Source organism: Phalangium opilio, unplaced genomic scaffold (assembly GCF_054372755.1).
Source record: "Phalangium opilio isolate 3A_F unplaced genomic scaffold, DU_Popi_V2 ptg000079l_1, whole genome shotgun sequence".
Classification (NCBI taxonomy): Eukaryota; Metazoa; Arthropoda; class Arachnida; order Opiliones; family Phalangiidae; genus Phalangium; species Phalangium opilio.
This window is the reverse complement of record NW_028324187.1, coordinates 8,140,282-8,159,302: the sequence shown is the minus strand read 5'-3', so window position 1 is coordinate 8,159,302 and position 19,021 is coordinate 8,140,282. Positions and strand designations below refer to the sequence as shown.

Sequence of the window (19,021 nt, the reverse complement as noted above, 5' to 3'; positions counted from 1 at the left end):
AAAAATAGTAAAAATGTAAGAAACTACAGTTTTTCACTAAATTAATTGTCAAAAACTAATCTGCAAACCACTAAATCAATAAAAAAAATTAATTCCCGTTATATCACGTGGTTGTCTAGGGCTAATGTGACTGTCTGACGCACGTCTTTCTCGTTAGTGGCGCTTTTACGTTCCAAAATATTCCACATGTCTTTTCGGCTGCATTAACCCTAACCTCGTGTAAAACTTTGTTATGGTGTCTTGTAAATCCCTTTAATGTTGATTTAAAGGGCGGTTTATGTTTTAACGTTAATCAGAATTAAGTTAAAGTTACGCGAAAATTAAGTTACATATCTGTTTAAAGTGTAAATCGCGTTTCAAATCCAAATAATCTTTAAGCCTTGGTCAATTTCTTACGAAAGTGAAACCAATTTCTCAGAGTCAAAATGCCAAAATCTAAAAGAAATAAGCAAAGTGAGTGTTTTTCTTGAAACTATAAAAGTTTATTAAGATAATTAGTATTAACTCTTATTTTCCATTCTAGTTTCACTAACAAATACCAAGAAACGTGGGCTACAATTGAAACAAACACTAGTTGAGCAGGTTCGGAGTAATGTAGACTCATATGCTAGGATATTTGTATTTTCCGTTCACAATATGAGAAATAACAAATTAAAAGACGTCAGACAACAGTGGAAACATAGCCGGTAAGTGCTCTAATTACTAAAATATATCAAAATTGAAATCAAAGTCTAATTAACATTAAAATGTTGTTATAGCTTCATGTTTGGCAAAAACAAAGTAATGCAAAAGGCATTAGGCCGTAAACCTGAAGATGAGTATAAGGAAAACCTCCATCTTATAAGTAAACAACTAAAAGGACAGTGTGGGCTGTTGTTTACCAATAAACACAAAGGAGAAGTTCTAAAGTAAGTCATTTATTTTGTTTATTTGTTATCTTAAATATCATAATAATGAGACATTGAAAAGGCTATAATTAGTTATCAAATTTAAGTGTTGTTTGTTATTAGTAACTTGCATTTAAGATTATGTTATATCATTTCAAGCCTTTGATATTACAAAATGTTATATGATACTTTATGCTCCATTTAATCACTGTCCCATGTGACATGTGTTGCAAAATTGCTGAAATAGGAGCTGAATAAAATAGTAAAATTGCGTGGGAAAATCAATTTTTTGCATCCCGGGTGGCCAGAGGGTGGGGGGGGGGGAGGGCATGGAATCTCAGGTAAACTCCCCAGCTGTTGTCATGGCAACCATGCCATGCCCACTATAACAGGAGCTTGAGTTTCTCCTTTGTACTCAACACAGTAGCTAACTAATTCAATCATCTTTCTTGTAAAGAATTTTCTACCTCCTAACATCCCCCTTGAAAAATTAAATTATAAAGATTTATATCGTCCCTTATCCCATCCCATCCTTTCATGTTAAAAATTATGAATAAATTATTTAGTTTAAGTGGAGTACTGACTTCCTATTTCTTTTCTAACCCCCCTCCCCTACCCCTCCCCCCGGATTTCCAAATAGGCCTATAAAGACGGGGGGGGGGGAGATTTCAGTTTTGGCCGGGGGGGGGGGGGAAATGATGGTGCATTCAGAATTTAACACAATTAAAGTAGACCTGGCAGCCCTGAGAACCTCATATTAGTTCTCTGGGGTCTATATGAATATTTTATGGAAGCCTTAATGGGCTAATATTAATTTTTCTCCCCCAAAAACTCATTGAAAACCTTGGAAAATTCCAGGAATTTTTAACACCACTAGGCCTACCTTAATTTATTGAACAAAAATTTCATCTTGATACTTCCTAGTAGATAGATATATCGTTATCATATTGAATTCTTCCCCCCCCCCTTCTCCTGTCCAGTGATTTAGATTTAATACAGTGGAAGTCATAGATAATGTCCTTTATCTCTTTCTTTATACCTTCAACTGTATTACTTCTAAACTAGTGAATAGATATTTGATCGGCTGATAAAAGGCCTCTCTTATAAACTTTAGTGGCTTCTTGACACTTGAACTTTTCAAGTATGTCACACTCGATTGGTATTCATAAGTCTATAATATACCTGCCATCCATAAGTCTGACTCTTGTAATAATAATAATAGTAGGACTTCTTAAACCTTATCTTTATAAAGGTAACTTTTATTAGACTTATCTTTTCTCACCCTCGCCATTCAGACTGAGTTATATAGTAGAGTATATCACAGCCTTCTCTAACTAAGCTCCTTAACACGTCACGTGTTAACCCACCCTTTTCAAAGCTGGGGGGAAATAGAGTCTGGAACCTGAAAGACTCTGCCTAAGGCCCAAGGCGTGTTAAGGCCTTTTGTTACTGAAGATAGTGTCCAGACTGGCCCGATGATAAATGGGGAATTTGACCTTCTGATCTCTCTCCTCTTTTGGCAAAAACCGATAACGTTTACCAACATCACTTAGCAGCGCTACCAAAGCCTAGCTAACCTTTCCCACGCCTTTAAAACTACATTCAACCAATATTGAATGTAAAACACGTAGTAATGGCACTATCATTACCTTTTATGTATTAAAATCCATAGGAAAAATATTATCTGGCGCCTTTTCTCTGAATTATATTTAGACAGCCTTTCCACGCGCAATTTCTCATCCGCTGATGATCGGTTGGTTTCCATGGTAACCAACGGTTGTCTCGTAGTGTAGTTTCTGGTCCGCATTATGTCGTAGGCTCGTAGCACGCACCCACCCACCAACTTACGTTGAATTTCTTTTTGTTTTTAGATATTTTTTCATACCCTTTCCCCCTCTCTTTTCTTTTTTTTCTTTGACGTCAAATGTAATGTTTTTATTACTATTATTATTTATTTGTTTTTCTGAGTTCTAAATCCATAAATTTTACCAATCTTAAGAAAAATCTTTATATATTAGAAATATATGGATTTTCGTTCGATGCGGCGAGATACTTTTGTAGAAATTGAACTAAAAACGTGTAAACTCGAGATATTTTAAGTTTGGCGCCAAAAGACCACGTGATATGCCTCTTCTAAATGTTTATGTTCAAAATTAGGCCTAAACACTTGGAAGTAGTACTATAAGGTCTTTCAAGTTTCGCGCCAAAGAAAAATCACGTGCACCTCTTCATATCGAAATTAGGCTTAACAGTTCACGTGGAAGTACTTACTGTATAATCTTTCAAGTTTCGCGCCGAAAAAAAATCACGTGCTTTTTTTCAATTTTCATATCGAAATTAGTCTTAACAGTTAACACGTGCGTTCGTAAAAAAGTGTTATTTTCTCTACTAACCCCTGTAAATCCCCCTACAAAATTAACCCCGCATAAAGGCCCGTTTTCAATCAACTTTTTCCAAGCTTTTCGCTGTGGCTTTTTTGGGAACTTTTGACGGTTTTTCGAAGATAAAAAATCTTCAAAAAAATTAAAACTGAAAAGCTGAAACTCGTATCGTTTTCAAACAAGCTTCAAAAGAATAAAAAATTACAAGTGGGCGTGACTTAAATTACATTTTCATGTGTGTAGACGTCATTTTCTTTTTGAGCGGCAAAATCTTTAAGAAAATGAGAAGCAAATATCAAACTCATTTAGATATCTGCTTCTCGAAGGTTTAAAGCCTGAAAAGACGAAAAGCTGAATTTGAAGCTTGTTTGAAAACACCAAGATTTTTTTTGCTTCGGCTTTCCGCTGCTACTTTTGAAGCAAAAGCTTAATTTTTGTTCAAAAAAATCTTGATTGAAAACGCGCCTTTAATAACACCTACGTGTTAGGAGAAGTATCTACTCCTAAAATATTCTCTAATTCGCGAAATTTACGAATCTCTTTGGTAGCGCTTCGTAGAAGTTTTTGATTTTATTTATTTATTTAATTTTGATTGTTTTGGTTTGACTCTCGTGGCTTAAGTCAAATAATAGCGGTGTTTATTGTCGTTTCGCTTCAGATGGTTCAGTAATTACGCGGAAACTGATTTCGCCCGCTCTGGTAACGTGGCAACGGACACTGTCGTGTTGGATAAAGGCCCACTTCCGCAATTTTCGCATTCCCTCGAACCGCAACTCCGTCAACTCGGCATGCCTACTTCCTTGCAAAAAGGTAAACATTTTTCAATTCCTCCCTCTCATTTCAATTCATCTCATCTCATCTCAATCAATTTTGGATAAAATAATTAAAGGAAAAGTCTAGACTAGAGTCGTTGGTGTCTGTCTCCTTATAACCTTACTTTCTGACATTACTTTATTTACCTTTGGTGTGACGTAAATATCGCGTGCTTTTAACCAATAGTGTAAAACTTGTGGTTAAGTCAACTTGAGATACCCGTTACGCCTCTGGGGGGATTTCGTACAATATTTTGACACTTTATTTGACATTAGAGTCCGACCCTTGACTTATGATCTTTATGGACAATGTAAGAATAATATACCATAAGTAAAATAACTCCCCGATAAATTCATAACTTCACGTGTTCCATCACTAACCACCCCCGTTAGACGAAGAAAGTGGTACAGATTTGAAATAACTTAGAGGGGCCGACCCTTGACTTATGATCTTTATGGGCAATGTAAGAATAATATGCCATAAGTAAAATAACTCTCCAATAAATTCATAACTTCACGTGTTCCATCACTAACCCCGAGGAGAGTGGTACAGATTTCAAATAACTTGGAGGATTATTATTTACCTATGAAACTATCCCATTCCTTTCGTTAGTCACGCTGATTGGGACTGGGTCCTTGGGTGGTCACGTTTCTAGACAGTTTGAATCGACGCGTATACGTGAGGTTTGCTAACTTGTACCCCTATGGGCCAAGGCTTACTTAATACCTTCTAAAGGGTTGTCCCGTGCTATAGAATAAAAGCGTCCGTTGTCATGGAAACATTTTATCTTATTTTTAAGCTCCACATCTTTTTATGTATGTCTACAAAGAGGCTATTAGTTTCACGTGACCTGTAGTTGTAGTTGTAGTATAGTAGTGTTGTTTTTGTCTCTCGTTCCAGGGATTGTTACTCTCGTTAAAGACTTTGAAGTTTGTAAAGATAAAGAAGTTTTATCTCCAGAAAAAGCTAGAATTTTGGTAATTATTATTTTTCACTAATTGGGGTGTAAGTTTTAATCCTTAATTAATTGGGGAAAACTTGTACGCCCTCCTTCCGTTTTTTAGAAATTGTTAGGAATTGAAATGTCTCAGTTTAAATTCACGATTCAAAGTATGTGGACGCTTAATGACAGCTCCTTTGAAGTAATTAACGAAGCCGCGTTCAGTGAAAAAGAAAATGAAGATAATGAACTTTCCGAAAATGAACAAGAAGATGAGGAAAATGAAGAGATGGAAGCGGAGGAAGATGATGATAATTAAAATAAATTTTAATTCCTTCTATAACAGTCTCAATTATTTTGTGAATTTATAATAATTATAATACTAGGCCTACAATTAAAGCTTATACACCATGGAAACGATGGGGGGGGTAGTGACTTATATAGGGTTTTGACGCAACATGTTCATTACAAAGACGTTAAATATGGCTTCAAGTTACCACCAGTCCTGCAGCAAATTTGGTTGGTATCTTAATTTACGACTTAGTTGTCAAGGTGCTCAACAGACTCTTAAGTGTCTATTAAGATGTCGTTTTAAGGCGGTATACCCGTACTCGTATCAAGAAGTGATATTTAGTTTATTAGGGAGAAGGTAATGTATAAGATGCCTAAGTATTCGCACCGCGCCGTAGTCCCAGACCCCTTTCAAAATACAAGGGGGGACGTAAAAAGAGGCCGGGCTATTTCGCTGCCTCTCCTCACTCGGAAAATACAACGTAATTTTCCCGTCATTCGCGTCGCGCTAACGTGAGTTTTCAAGAACCAATGAGATGCAGCTGGTTGTAATTTAGAGGCGGCAGGGATTAACTCCGGACAGGCTACGTTTGTTTGGACTGGAGTTAAAGCTAGATTATAAATGCGGGGCGAATTTATATAATTTCTCCCTAATAAACTAGATATCACTTCTTGATGCTAGTATCTTGGCTGAAAAATATTTGCCCTTGGGTGTATTGATTGAGCTCTCTCTCTCTAATAACCTCCTTGGGGGCGGATGACTTTTTCACCAATCTCAATTAAGGGACATACACGCTAACTTTTCTTCTTGCCTCCCCTCCCCCCTGTTCCCCCTGAACCCGAGCACTCCTGGCCTGGGATGTACCTACTGGTAGAGGTAGTACAAGACTCCCGCATTTCCGGTGGGGTTCTAGCAACGGAACTGTTTTAGGTGAATAGGTTCTTGCTTTCTTTCTTTCTTTGTGGAAGGAAAATTCTCAAAGATAATGAATAGTTTTAAAGGTGAGAATGCAAAGTAGGTGGTGGGTCCTTTTATTCAAAGTTGTTTTCGTGTCTCAGCGTAGTGTCGAACTTATGGAATATATTATAGACTTATGATATTCATTACCCAATATTAATGTGGAAGAAACGTCATAGTCTTTAGCCTTGTTACATACATTTATTATTATGGTCTATGTCGTTTTAGTATAATTAGTAATATATTTTTGGGAACCATTTTACAAATGTACTTTTCTTTTTTATGTATCGGATGACGTTTTGGTGGGTTCAAATGAGGTTGAGGTTATATGTACTTGTAGTAAGCCTAAAGCTGTCTTTGTAGACAAGGACTTGAAAAAATTTATCAGTTTCTGTTCCTATTTATGAACCAGACCTAAAATTGAGACAGAAAAAAATTATCTTGGGATTTTTGAAATATAAAAAACATTGCACGTTTTTCCCGACCAAAAACTATGGTTAATATATTGCAAAGAACAATTTTAGCAAATTGGGCAGACCGCTTATTGTAGTTGTATATTATTGTATAACCGTCCGTGTAGGGTTAAGCTCGTCGCACTCAAAAGCAAAAGCTTTCTATTTTAATTTCGTCTCTTGATGAAATTGCATGGTGAGCGGCGACTGTTTGAAATGACTCAAAATGATTACGTTTTCTTTTTTGTTCCACGTAATTTGTTCACCGAGTTGTGTTTACGTCTTTGGGTTCGTGCCAGTATCAATGCCTTCTCTAACTAAGGTAAGGAAGGGTTAAGCCTTTTCAAGAGTCGGTGGTAAAATATTCAAGGGATTGGAGCAGAGACTTTTCAGTCTGTATCCCCATCTACGGAACGACAACGAAGTCATAGCTGTCCGCGCTCACCTCAATTTAGCGAGCCCGAGCGCGAATTGAGCGAGGCTCTTCGAAATAATTGATAAAGTCACGAGCCCGAGCCGAGCCCGAAAGTTTATGAAAAAGTTTTCTGAGCTTGAGCCCGGGCTCACAATACGTCACAAACAAAGTGAGCCTTGAGCTGAGCCCAGATTCAACTGTAAAATCAACGAGAGCTTGCGCTGAGCTCTCTTACAAATGTTTTGGCTTTCCTGAGCTCGAGCGAGGCCAACTGAAAACTATGAGACCGCTCATTTTGAAAGGGCGCTCACTGTTTTGAGACTGCGCTCAGCTCTGCTCAGCGCCGTATTCAGTGCCAACAGAAATTAGCGTAACTCATTGGTAGATGAAGTTTTAAATTTTTTTTAATACAAATGTAGTGCAAGTCATTTGGATAGTAAATATGTATTGTAGTTTTGCATTTATCGCGTAAAAATAGCTGCAAAATTATTTATTTCAACATCTACACTGTTTGGAAGAAAGTTTTTCCGGAAATATGAGACCAAGCTCGAGCTTGAGCTTACTAAATTGAATGAGCCCGAGCTCGAGGTGAGCCTTAAATTCTATCGATTTTGAGCCCGAGCTGAGCCCGCGACAGATATTAGAGAGAGCTTGAGCTCGAGCTTAGCCCATCAAAATTATGCGAATGAACCCGAGCCCGAGGCGAGCTCATTTATAAAAACTAACTGAGCTTGAGCTCACATTGAGCTCTAAGGAAACATTGTTTCAATTTTGAGCTTGAGGTGAGCTCGTTGTCAATTTCTATAAAGTAACGTGAGCTGAGCTGAGCCCAAGCGATGGTGGACAGGTATGCAACGAAGTTCTCCCAGTCCCAGCATGCTCAGCGTTTTGGTAGGGTCGTATTGTACGAAAACGTCAAGGACAACAAAGATGGCAGATTTTTTTTTCGAACATAAGAATAGGTAACGTCTCAAGAAGTGATATCTAGTTTACTAGGGAGAAGGTATAAGATGCCTAAGTATTCGCGCGTGCCATAGTCCCAGTCCCCCTTTCAAAATACAAGGGGGGACCTAAAAAGGAGGCCGGGCTATTTCGCTGCCTCTCCTCAGTCGGAAAATATCACGTAATTTTCGTCATTCGCGTCGGGCTGACGTGAGTTTTCAAGAACCAATGAGATGCTTGCTGGTTGTAATTTAGAGACGGCGGGGATTAACTCCGGACCTACGTTTGTTTGGACTGGAGATAAAACTAGATTATAAACATGGTGGCGAATTTATACCTTCTCCCTAGTAAACTAGGTATCACTTCTTGCTCGTATCTTGGCTGAAAAATATTTGCCCTTGGGTGTATTGATTGAGCTCTCTCTCTCTCTAATAACCTCCTTGGGGGCGGATGACTTTTTCACCAATCTCAATTAAGGGACATACACGCTAACTTTTCTTCTTGCCTCCCCTCCCCCCTGTTCCCCCTGAACCCGAGCACTCCTGGCCTGGGATGTACCTACTGGTAGAGGTAGTACAAGACTCCCGCATTTCCGGTGGGGTTCTAGCAACGGAACTGTTTTAGGTGAATAGGTTCTTGCTTTCTTTCTTTCTTTGTGGAAGGAAAATTCTCAAAGATAATGAATAGTTTTAAAGGTGAGAATGCAAAGTAGGTGGTACTGGTCTTTTTATTCAAAGTTATTTTGGTGTCTCAGTGTAGTGTCGAACTTATGGAATATATTATAGACTTATGATATTCATTCCCCAATATTAGTGTGGAAGAAACGTCATAGTCTTTAGCCTTGTTACATAAATTTATTATTATGGTCTATGTCGTTTTAGTATAATTAGTAATATATTTTTGGGAACCATTTTACAAATGTACTTTTCTTTTTTATGTATCGGATGACGTTTTGGTGGGTTCAAATGAGGTTGAGGTTATATGTACTTGTAGTAAGCCTAAAGCTGTCTTTGTAGACAAGGACTTGAAAAAATTTATCAGTTTCTGTTCCTATTTATGAACCAGACCTAAAATTGAGACAGAAAAAAATTATCTTGGGATTTTTGAAATATAAAAAACATTGCACGTTTTCCCCAACCAAATACTATGGTTAATATATTGCAAAGAACAATTTTAGCAAATTGGGCAGACCGCTTATTGTAGTTGTATATTATTGTATAACCGACCGAGTAAGGGTTAAGCTCGTCGCACTCAAAAGCAAAAGCTTTCTATTTTAATTTCGTCTCTTGATGAAATTGCATGGTGAGCGGCGACTGTTTCAAATGACTCAAAATGATTACGTTTTCTTTTTTGTTCCACGTAATTTGTTCGCCGAGTTGTGTTTACGTCTTTGGGTTCGTGCCAGTATCAATGCCTTCTCTAACTAAGGTAAGGAAGGGTTAAGCCTTTTCGAAAGTCGGTGGTAAAATATTCAAGGAGAGGGGGGGGGGGAATGGAGCAGAGACTTTTCAGTCTGTACCCCCATCTACGGAAGGACAACGAAGTCCCAGAATCCTCGGCGTTTTGGTAGGGTCTTAGGGTACGAAAACGTCAAGGACAACAAAGACTGGTAACGTCTCAAGAAGTGATATCTAGTTTACTAGGGAGAAGGTGTAAGATGCCTAAGTATTCGCGCGTGCCATAGTCCCAGTCCCCCTTTCAAAATACAAGGGGGACGTAAAAGGAGGAGGCCGGGCTATTTCGCTGCCTCTCCTCAGTCGGTCGGAAAATACAACGTAATTTTCCCGTCATTCGCGTATATAAAGCAAACGTTATCACAAGGATTTTTGTCAAGGAATTTAGTTATGGAAGGCAGTGAAACATTTTTACTTTCTTTAATCTCCGCTTTGCATTAAAGGTTGGAACCCGTACTCGGTCGCTGGCGTACAATTGTGTGTCCCCCACAAGCTGGTCCTGCTGGGTTTTTAATGACGCTAGTATATAGGTACAATGACGTCATTGTAGGCAATGCGCTTGCCGTTATATCGGCAAAAGATGACGTCAAATTTGGCACCCACACTATTAGTCTAGTAAGCACTTGAAATAAACGCTAAGCTTTTATCGTCGGTCGCCGATCGAAATGTGCAGCGAAGGGGCGGGTAAAATTCCACTCTTTTTACCAACCCAAACCCTCTCCCCCCCCCAAATCCGCCTCTTAAAGGGTTACTTAAGATACTTCCTTTGACAATAAAAGTCTTGTCTGTTTGGTCGGCTTACCTTTGTCTTAACGCCTTTTTTCTAAAATGTATATTTAATAAAATTAATAAAGAAAGCTTTCCATAAAGAATAAAGCATGTATTAGGCCTAAATATTAATAAATTTCGTTGACTACTAAACGGTGAAAATATTTAGGTTGCATTTAAGTATTGCTTTAAATGACTTTGAGAGGCAGAAAATTTATAAGAGGTAGTTGTCGGGAGCGGGAGCGGGAACCTAAGCCTACTCTCTCTCCATAGGCGAGCAAGTAATAGTTGTGCCAATTTTAGAGAAGTGATCATTGAATTTCTTATTTTGTTCATCTTTGTTAGTTAGCCTTGACCTGAACAAGTTTTAGCATAATTCATAATAGAATCTCACCAGTGGTGTTTTAAAGGTTGAAAATCATGCCTGGTACTTCTCTAAAACGTAACACGATGTGACGGTGAGTAGAAAATTAGGTTTTGCGCCTTTTAAGAGCTCGGCTAAAGTTTCTAAAGTTCTCAAACCATACTTGTTCGTTTCGTAACTTGGCTTCCTCCAAAGTGCTCGAGTGCGGAGCGGAAGAGGGTAAATTTGAAAATTAAATTTTAATGTAATTGAGTTAACTTGCGGGGAAAAGAAAACTGATTTTCGAAGTGCTCTACTAATTGAACTTTGACCTAACGAATAATTCGAGAACTTTCTAAATTAGGGCGGTTTGTTTGAGTTGATTTATAATAATGAAACGTTTCCGGAATCAATTAACCTTGTAAAGCTACTTTTGTTAAATTTACAAACGTTATCCCGGCGGAATCTGCCCGCCATTTTTAAAGATGGACGAGGTTTGGAAAACTATTTCTTACAGAACACCTACTACTTACCAGTAAAGTGTCAGCAAAGTTTCAGCTTCCTAGATAAAGGCGTTTGGGTTGGGCCTTAGTTATCAGTCAGCCTCTCATTCAGGATTATCACTTACAGATACAGATAATTATAATGACAATGACAATTGTTGAACTTTGACATCGTATAGAAATTGAATGAATATCAATATAATATTTAATGAATTTATTAGTAACAAACTCCTTTCATATTGCATATTAATACATTATTTAATTTAATTATGCATAATTTTAAAATTCATTTATTTATCAACCCTATATATAGAAATAGTTAAAACACGAAACAAAACGTACGTTGTATTTTACACAACAATCTTAATTACAAACGTGCTTAATTACCAATAATTTCAAAACTTTAATAGACCAACTGGCCTATTATCGTCTATATAAATTATAGGCCTATATTTTCTCTACTGCGGTTAAAATTGCGGTCAAACTTTAAGTTCACCCTGAGGGCAATTTTTCACATTGGCTCCTCCCACAACTTTCAGCTTTCTTGAGTTTTTTGCGGTTTTGCCGACTAAAAGTCTGGTGACGCAGCCTCTAAACGTCCCTTTGAAATGTCCACCAGTCCAGTCGGAGACGCTTGTCTCATCTTTAGCGAAACCCCCTTAAAAAGAAATAATAAATAAGGCCTAAAATGGGAGAGAATGTCGGTTCGAATCAAGAATAAAGGCTTGGAGAATTCCCAGGGCTTTAAACCCCGCAATACGCTCAATATAGCGTCATTTACTTTTCCCGCCTTTTTTTCTGGCGCGCGCTTCAGACAGTCTCAAAAACTTCTTAAGCCCATTTTCAAATTAAGAAACGCTGAGTGTGGATCAAGGTTCAAGGTCAAACATATGTTGAATCTACTTTACAAAATTAGGCTTAGTAAGAATTTTCCATACGTTTTTAGTTACGTTTTCTGTAATCTTTATCCCTTTGTTATAAAGAGATTAACTTGAATCTCTCTCTTTCATCATCGTAAACACCCCCTTTTTTTTTTTTTAGATTTTCGTATAAATAGCTATCAGAAATCCAGGACAAATTTATAAAGCGGGGCAATCAACTTCACTTTGGCAATTTAAAATTAGAAAATCAATAAATTCAATTCAATTGCAATCTGAAACCTACTAGAATTCCTATCATTTGCGAAACTACGTTCCCATTTAGGTACGAAAGAGGACTTTCATTATTACGTTTCAACTTAATCGAGCTCGAATCCCTATACATGCAATTTTCTCTAAACTTCTGTTCTAAAATAAACTTCCCAAAAGCAGCGGAAATTCCGAATATAGAATATGTTTTGTTTGAAATTAAAGGTTGTTAAGCGGAATATTCGCTAGATTAGGCCAGGACAGAAGTAGATTAAATTGAAGATATCATAACATTTCATCTATTTTTCTTCCGTGAGTGGTAGCCGTTACCATGGCAACCAAGGAAGGCTTAAGTAGCTCCATTTTAAGGGGATGGTAGCCAACTAGCCATACAGAGTGTTCCTTTTGATAACTTTGTGTAAATTCACTTTCACCAAGAATCAATAATGTACGTGATATGGTACAATTGGAATGTTTATGTAAAATACAGCCAATGTATATAATTTAATAACTCGTGCGGTTATACGGGGCGTAGTTCCGTAAGATAAAAGACGTCCCCCCCCTCACACTCTTTTACCTCCTTTGCTTCTGTCACTAATTACCTAAATAGATTAAAGGACCAGCATTGAGTTCGTAGTAATCTCCTTGAACTCCACTCTTGTAAACTCCTTCGTCCAATTGTAAATGAAGAATTTGCTCCAATCTACGATATTACATATATTTTGTTTTATAAACGGGGTGAAAGGTCATTTAATTATATACCTTTCAACTGTGACATTATGCCATTGTCCATCGGCTAGACTTCCGTTTCCGGTGACGATATCGCTTTGAGATTTATATCCCAGATTCCAGACTAGTTTTAAGTGACCCCTTATAAGGCCTATACCCAAGTAATCTCCTCCTGTCATGTGAACCTGTTAATAATAAAGAACTTCTAATTAGTAATTGTAACTAAAGTCAAGAAATTCACTTACCTTTCCATTCCATAAAATTATCCCGGTTGGTTGATGAGTTTTGAAACTAAAACTCAAGTAACTTTCTTTTAAATCTTGCTCGTCGTAGCTTTCATCTTTGTACAGTAGGAAAGCTTCTCCGTCCAAGTACGGAGTGTCCAGTTTCAATTCTGGACAAAACAACAAGAGATTCTGATAGAAACTACCAAAGGAAAAGCCTGGTTTTCTTCAAAATTGACTCTTACCATTCTGGCATCTTTCACCATCCCATCCTGGTGGACATTCGCACTGATAAGACGTGCCTTCCGCCCTACAAGTGGCTCCATTTTGGCACAGGTGATTTGAACATTGTATTGGAAGTTCGCAATGTTGTCCCGCGTACTCCTGCATGGTCATCACGAAAACATTTGTATCAAGCATACACTAAAATATTTTAAACTTACTTCGGAACATATGCAAAGGAATTTTTGACCCTCGAATTGGCAAGTGCCGTTATGTTGGCAGACATCGTAACCACACCCAGTACCATCGCAATCCTCAATGTTGAGCCCATCAAGCGCTCCTTCTTTGTTCAGTTGATAATGATAGTCGTTGACTTCGAAGCGTCTGACGCAACCCTGGTAGGCTTCGAAAGTTCCTCCGTCTACTGCTTCCCTGTTGACCCAAGATGGGTCCTCGATGCCGCCCAAGTAAAACGGTGACTTGACATCCAAGTCTTTCATCCCTTTGGGTGATGAACCTCGCGTTGTTTGACCATCGACTTCCAAGTAACCATAGCGTCCTGATCTACCCGCTTTTACTGAAGTCCATTCACCTGTATAGGATGTTTGTTGTACTTCAAGGGTATTTCTTGAGTATATCTATAACAATTACCTATCATAATTGTTTCTTGACTCTTTAACGACAATGATTTCCCACTTCCGGTTCCAAGATTGTAACGGAACTCGATATATCCGTCTTTTAACACCATTGAAACGAAATCCCCGGTTTGCGAGTGACTGTGTTGACTAGCGTAAAAGATCAAACCATCAGTAGAATTCGCTTTGATTTCCAAAACAAGATGCGTCTCTTCACGAATGTTTCTAGGCACGAAAGACATGAAGGAACCTTGTCCACGAAATAATGGGTCGCTGATTGAGATTTCTGGGAATTAGAAACAAAAATTAAGTACATGTTGTTATCCACAAAGCCTCAGTTGACTCAATCTTACCAATATCACAAAATGTCCCACTTTTACCAAGAGGACAATCACACCGGTAACCATCTAACGACGGCACGCATTTCGAATCGTGTGAACATTTGTGAGACCCTACTGAGCACGGGGTCACTCGTGATTTGCATAGAGGACCAGTCCATCCCCGTTTGCAATGGCACCTATTGTTTAAATTTCTTCAAAATTCAATCAAACTAACCATGCAGGTTACTTACATGAAAGTCGATCCAAGATCCTGACAAGTAGCCTCATTATCACAATCAGCTAAGTCACATTCCTCGGCGTCACACTGATGTACATTTCGCGCGGAATTGACGTCATCCAAGGGTGAAAAAGGTGCCCATGGAGTATTGCGTACCTCCTCGTCAAATATACAACCTTTAAAGCCTCTCCAATGTCGTATCTCATCGGGCAAGAAACTAAAATTAAAACTAGAGTGTCCGCCGATAAAGATTTCTGGAGCTACGTTGAGCCCAGTCAGTTGACCTTCGCCGAGTCCGATGGCTTTTTTGAAACCGTTGACCCTTAACCATCCATACCGACGGTGTCTACCGAAATAAACCGAATGGACGAATTGGTCACTTTTCAAAGGATGCGACGCTCTTAGTTGACGGACACCAGTCCCCAGGTTAAAGAGAAAAACAAGGTAGCCATTGTCAAGTCCCAAAGCCAAGAAATCGACCATTGAATTATCTCCATCTAATTGAGAAAAGCTATCAGACCAAAGGGATCAACTGACCGGAAGATGACCGTACCTGGCTGTCCGACGTAGACCAACAATGAAGGAAATGATTCATCCTGTCTTAAGGTAAATCTAATACGGATTTCCACGAAATTTTGTACATTATGTGGATTATTGTAAAGCAAATATGAAGAATATCCGTCGATATTTCCGAAGTAGGCTGGTCTCGTTATTGCCATGCCTGCAATAAAAAAATTATTGAACATTTCCGGAAACTTTAAGTTGGAGATTTAGGAGATTAGAGGCGTACTTTCTTCGCACGTTTTTCCGTGTTTTCCATACGGACACATACAAAAGAAACCACCCACTCTAGACACGCAAGTTCCGCCGTTTTGGCAGGGATTTGCTGTACAAGTGGCCCGTTCGCACAGAACACCGAAGTAGCCAGGTAGACATAAACAAAACCAACCACCTTCTCCGCTTCAAATGACAAAATGAGGTTAAAATAGCTAAAGGGATACAGAGGTAAAGCCTACCTTTTGCATGTGGCCCCATTAAGGCAAGGTTTGGCGGCACATCCGTAACTTTGGCATTCGGTTATAGCCGCTCCTTCAAGGGCATCACCTATGACTCGTTTCTCGACGTTGTTAACTTGGAAGTCTTTGACGCATCCTTTGAAACCGGGAAGACTGAATAGGGGAGACGGTTCGAGCGTGAACCCGACTGGAAATCCACCGATGTAGATATCATCGAAGATTAAGATTGGTTTGGAGGTTATTTCGTGTTTCCCAATCATGGGAGACGAATCGTTTATACGCAGGATACCCTCGCAGTAACCGGATTCACCGCCAACTGGAATCCACATTAACCTACGCAGTTGGACGTACCAACATTTCTTAAAAAATACATATCCACTTTCTTATGTTTATGGATGTACTTACGCTACGGACACTGCTGTAAAGTATCCGGTACTGACTCTTTGGCTTTTTTCACTTAGAGATATTACTTGCGAACCGCAACTGAAGGTAAATGATAGTGTACCATCTTGAATACTAAGTAAGACGAATGACTTTCCCATCATGCCTTTCGCGGAATCGGCGTAGAGTAAGAAAGCATCCTCGGAATCAGTTCGAAAAGATAAAATTAAGGAAAAGTAGTTTTTTGAATTCTCGCCCCCGGGGGAAGTGCCGTTCCATTGGTGTTTCAAATAAGAACGACCGGATAAATACGGTATGACCAATTGCGTCTCACCCTCGCAGTTTGGACCAGTGAAATATAGTGGACATAAGCACTAATATGAAAAATATGTTAATTAGCACTTAGACCATAAAACTTTGTAATACAATTACTTTGCAAATAGTCGCCTCTTTTTTTAAATTCATTTCCTGTAAGATAGTTCCACCATTAGCGCACTCTAAATCGGAACAATCATTTGGAAGACTGGGTTCCGGAGTTATTGTTGTTGAGCTTAAGACATCACTAGATGTTACGAGGTCAATAATGGACGAGGACAATCCTACTGTAGCTGTAACACCACCTTCAATCTCAGAAAACACCGTCGTGGGTGAAAATAAATCTATCGTCGTCGATTTTGGTGTTTCGGACATAATCCAAGTAGATTCCAAGCTAACTTCCGGTATAATTAACGAGGTTTCTTCTAAATACTTTGTGGTGGTGGTGATTTGGTTCAATTCACTTTCCACAGAGATAAAAGCTGTCGTAAGACTTAATGAGCTTTCCAAAGGAGATAAGATGATGTGGGAGGAAGTGGTTAACACTTCCGGATTGTAAGAGGATCGAAGCTCTTCCGATTCTATAGACGAAATGATTTCATAGCTCGATAAAGAAAGTATATTTGATTTTGATTCGATGCTCATTGAGGGGATGATGTGTAACTCTGATTCTGTGATTCCGGAAGTGATAATATCCCCATCTTCCGCGGAAATGGATGATGTTAGGCTAAGTGTAGGGATGTTGCTGTAGTGTTCAGTCCATAAAGGGGTGATAATGACGTCACTGAGTGATGACTCAATTGTGGAATTGTCTACTAGGTTAGTTGGAAGAACTTGCTCTTGAATTGAACTTGAAATCATGGTGAAAGAAGTGACATCAATGTCGGAAGTAAAGAAAAATGAGGAATTAAGTTCATCCCTGTTTGTTGTGATCATTAGTGAACTGCTAGTGTCAATTAAGCCGAAATAGGATGAGGATATGATACTGCTTGGACAGATGGAATCGTTGAAATTGGATGGGCATGTACCTTCGTATTGGCAATGAGTACCTGCAATAATTAAGCATTAAATCTCACTTGTCGCGGTGCAATACCAAACATTTTGGTTTCATTCTATTCGAAACTATTATCACATACCGTAGAATCCTATAGGACAAATGCACTGTACACTATCTACGTCATCGATGCAAGTGGCCCCGTTCATACACGGTTTCAATAATTCGCATTCGTTGTACCTTTTATCGCAATATTCTCCGTGGTAATCGGGGATACAAAAACACCTGGGATATCTGACCGCGTCTTGGATTGTCGAGGCATTACTGGGGACCTCCATTAGACACAGAGCGTCATTTTGACAGTGATTATTGTCGCATGATCGTAGTTCAACTTCGCATCGTCTTCCAGTGAAACCAGCTGGGCAATTGCAACTGAAATTGCCAACGTTTCTTTCGACGCATTCTCCACCGTTTTGGCAAGGTGATGATACGCATTCGTCAATATCGTGTTCGCAAAACGTACCGTCGAAACCAACTGGGCAACTACGGGCAATTTTTAAACGGTTTTGCAGTTTAATATTGGTCTACTATATCTATATTAAGTCAATAATTATTGGGTATTTCCCAATTTCTTTACTTGCCTACCTGCAATAGAAATCACGTCCGGCTCCATCTACGCATGTGCCACCGTTATGACATACAGAAGTCCCGTTTTCACTTTCAGTTTCGTTGCAATAATTAACATCAATTTCACACCTGACCCCTATAAGTTATTCACCAATAGCGATTAAAAATTGAAGTAGAAACGATTGGGATAAAACATACCCTGATAACCAGGGTGGCAGATGCATTGAAAACCATTAACCTGATCTATGCAACAAGCCCCGTTCAGACAAGGATTCGATAAACACTCGTTTACGTTAAGCTCGCAAAATAGCCCTGATGAACGAGTTAAGTTATAACTTTCATTTTAATTCAATTTACGCGATGAAAACTTACCCGAAAATCCATCTGGACATAGACACTGCACAGATGCAACACGATCCAAACATGTTGCACCATTTTGACACTGTTCAAATCGGCAATCATCAAAATCGGTTTGACATTGTAAGCCAGTATAACCATCGACGCAATAACACCGGTATTCATTCGAACCTGGTCCTTTATCAACGCAAATTCCGTGGATACAGGGCCCACTTAAACACGGACCCCCAGTAATTCCCAAATTCGTACTTATTTCGTTTGTCCATGTTAAAAATGGTAACACAGTAAGCAGCGTGCAAAAACCGCGAAAGATTGTATAGATCATGTTGAAGCGTTATAAACGGTACTTCCATGCTATCCCGAGGTCCGTTATTAACTTCCGGTTTGCTGTCCGTCCATCTAGGAAGCTATTGACCATCAGGGTAAATGACCGGTAAGGGTATTCCTTCCGTATCTGATTCTAAGTTTAACTCGATACATTTTTTTCGTCCAGCTCTTGGTTGGTCAGAGTGGCCGCAAATGAAACTTATAATAGAGCCCGTGTTTATAACGCGGAACGTATGAATTCTCGTTACCATGGTTACGGGATACTAACATAGTATCTAGCACTGTAGCTTCACACGTAGCCTTACAAAGGCATTCGTTTCAGGTACGAAGTATTATAGGAAATAGGAATGCATACAGCTACT

General features: G+C 38.9%; 2 protein-coding genes across 2 annotated transcripts; one reads left to right on the top strand and one right to left on the bottom strand.

The window, feature by feature from the left end:
- The first annotated feature begins 159 nt into the window (after positions 1–159).
- Positions 160–5,364, top strand: RpLP0-like (ribosomal protein LP0-like). Its single transcript, XM_089846277.1, has 6 exons — positions 160–453; positions 524–686; positions 759–908; positions 3,927–4,078; positions 4,982–5,058; positions 5,146–5,364. Exons 1-6 carry the CDS (start codon positions 426–428, stop codon positions 5,338–5,340), a joined length of 765 nt encoding a protein of 254 aa, XP_089702403.1. The 5' UTR covers positions 160–425; the 3' UTR covers positions 5,341–5,364.
- A 5,982-nt stretch (positions 5,365–11,346) lies between these two features.
- On the bottom strand, positions 11,347–18,680 carry eys (eyes shut). The gene is made up of 18 exons (XM_089845291.1): positions 18,348–18,680; positions 18,174–18,287; positions 17,994–18,111; positions 17,491–17,891; positions 16,472–17,403; positions 16,064–16,413; positions 15,659–15,991; positions 15,433–15,602; positions 15,196–15,363; positions 14,656–15,139; positions 14,438–14,601; positions 14,101–14,370; positions 13,671–14,041; positions 13,473–13,611; positions 13,249–13,397; positions 13,037–13,188; positions 12,877–12,977; positions 11,347–11,805 (listed from the first exon to the last, which is right to left on the bottom strand). The coding sequence occupies exons 1-18, from the start codon at positions 18,655–18,657 to the stop codon at positions 11,627–11,629; spliced, it is 4,905 nt and encodes a 1,634-aa protein (XP_089701417.1). The 5' UTR covers positions 18,658–18,680; the 3' UTR covers positions 11,347–11,626.
- Positions 18,681–19,021: the final 341 nt, after the last annotated feature.

Bases quoted from the DNA above. Each gene is read 5' to 3' on its own strand.
- RpLP0-like (XM_089846277.1), top strand. From the start codon at position 426: ATGCCAAAATCTAAAAGAAATAAGCAAA. The intron at 454-523 runs GTGAGTGTTTTT...TTTCCATTCTAG, and splicing joins ATCTAAAAGAAATAAGCAAA to TTTCACTAACAAATACCAAG. The intron at 687-758 runs GTAAGTGCTCTA...ATGTTGTTATAG, and splicing joins CAACAGTGGAAACATAGCCG to CTTCATGTTTGGCAAAAACA.
- eys (XM_089845291.1), bottom strand. From the start codon at position 18,657: ATGATCTATACAATCTTTCGCGGTTTTTGCACGCTGCTTACTGTGTTA. The intron at 14,042-14,100 runs GTAATTGTTATA...CATCCTATACAG, and splicing joins TCAAGAAACAATTATGATAG to GTGAATGGACTTCAGTAAAA. The intron at 12,978-13,036 runs GTATATAATTAA...GTAATATCGTAG, and splicing joins CATAATGTCACAGTTGAAAG to ATTGGAGCAAATTCTTCATT.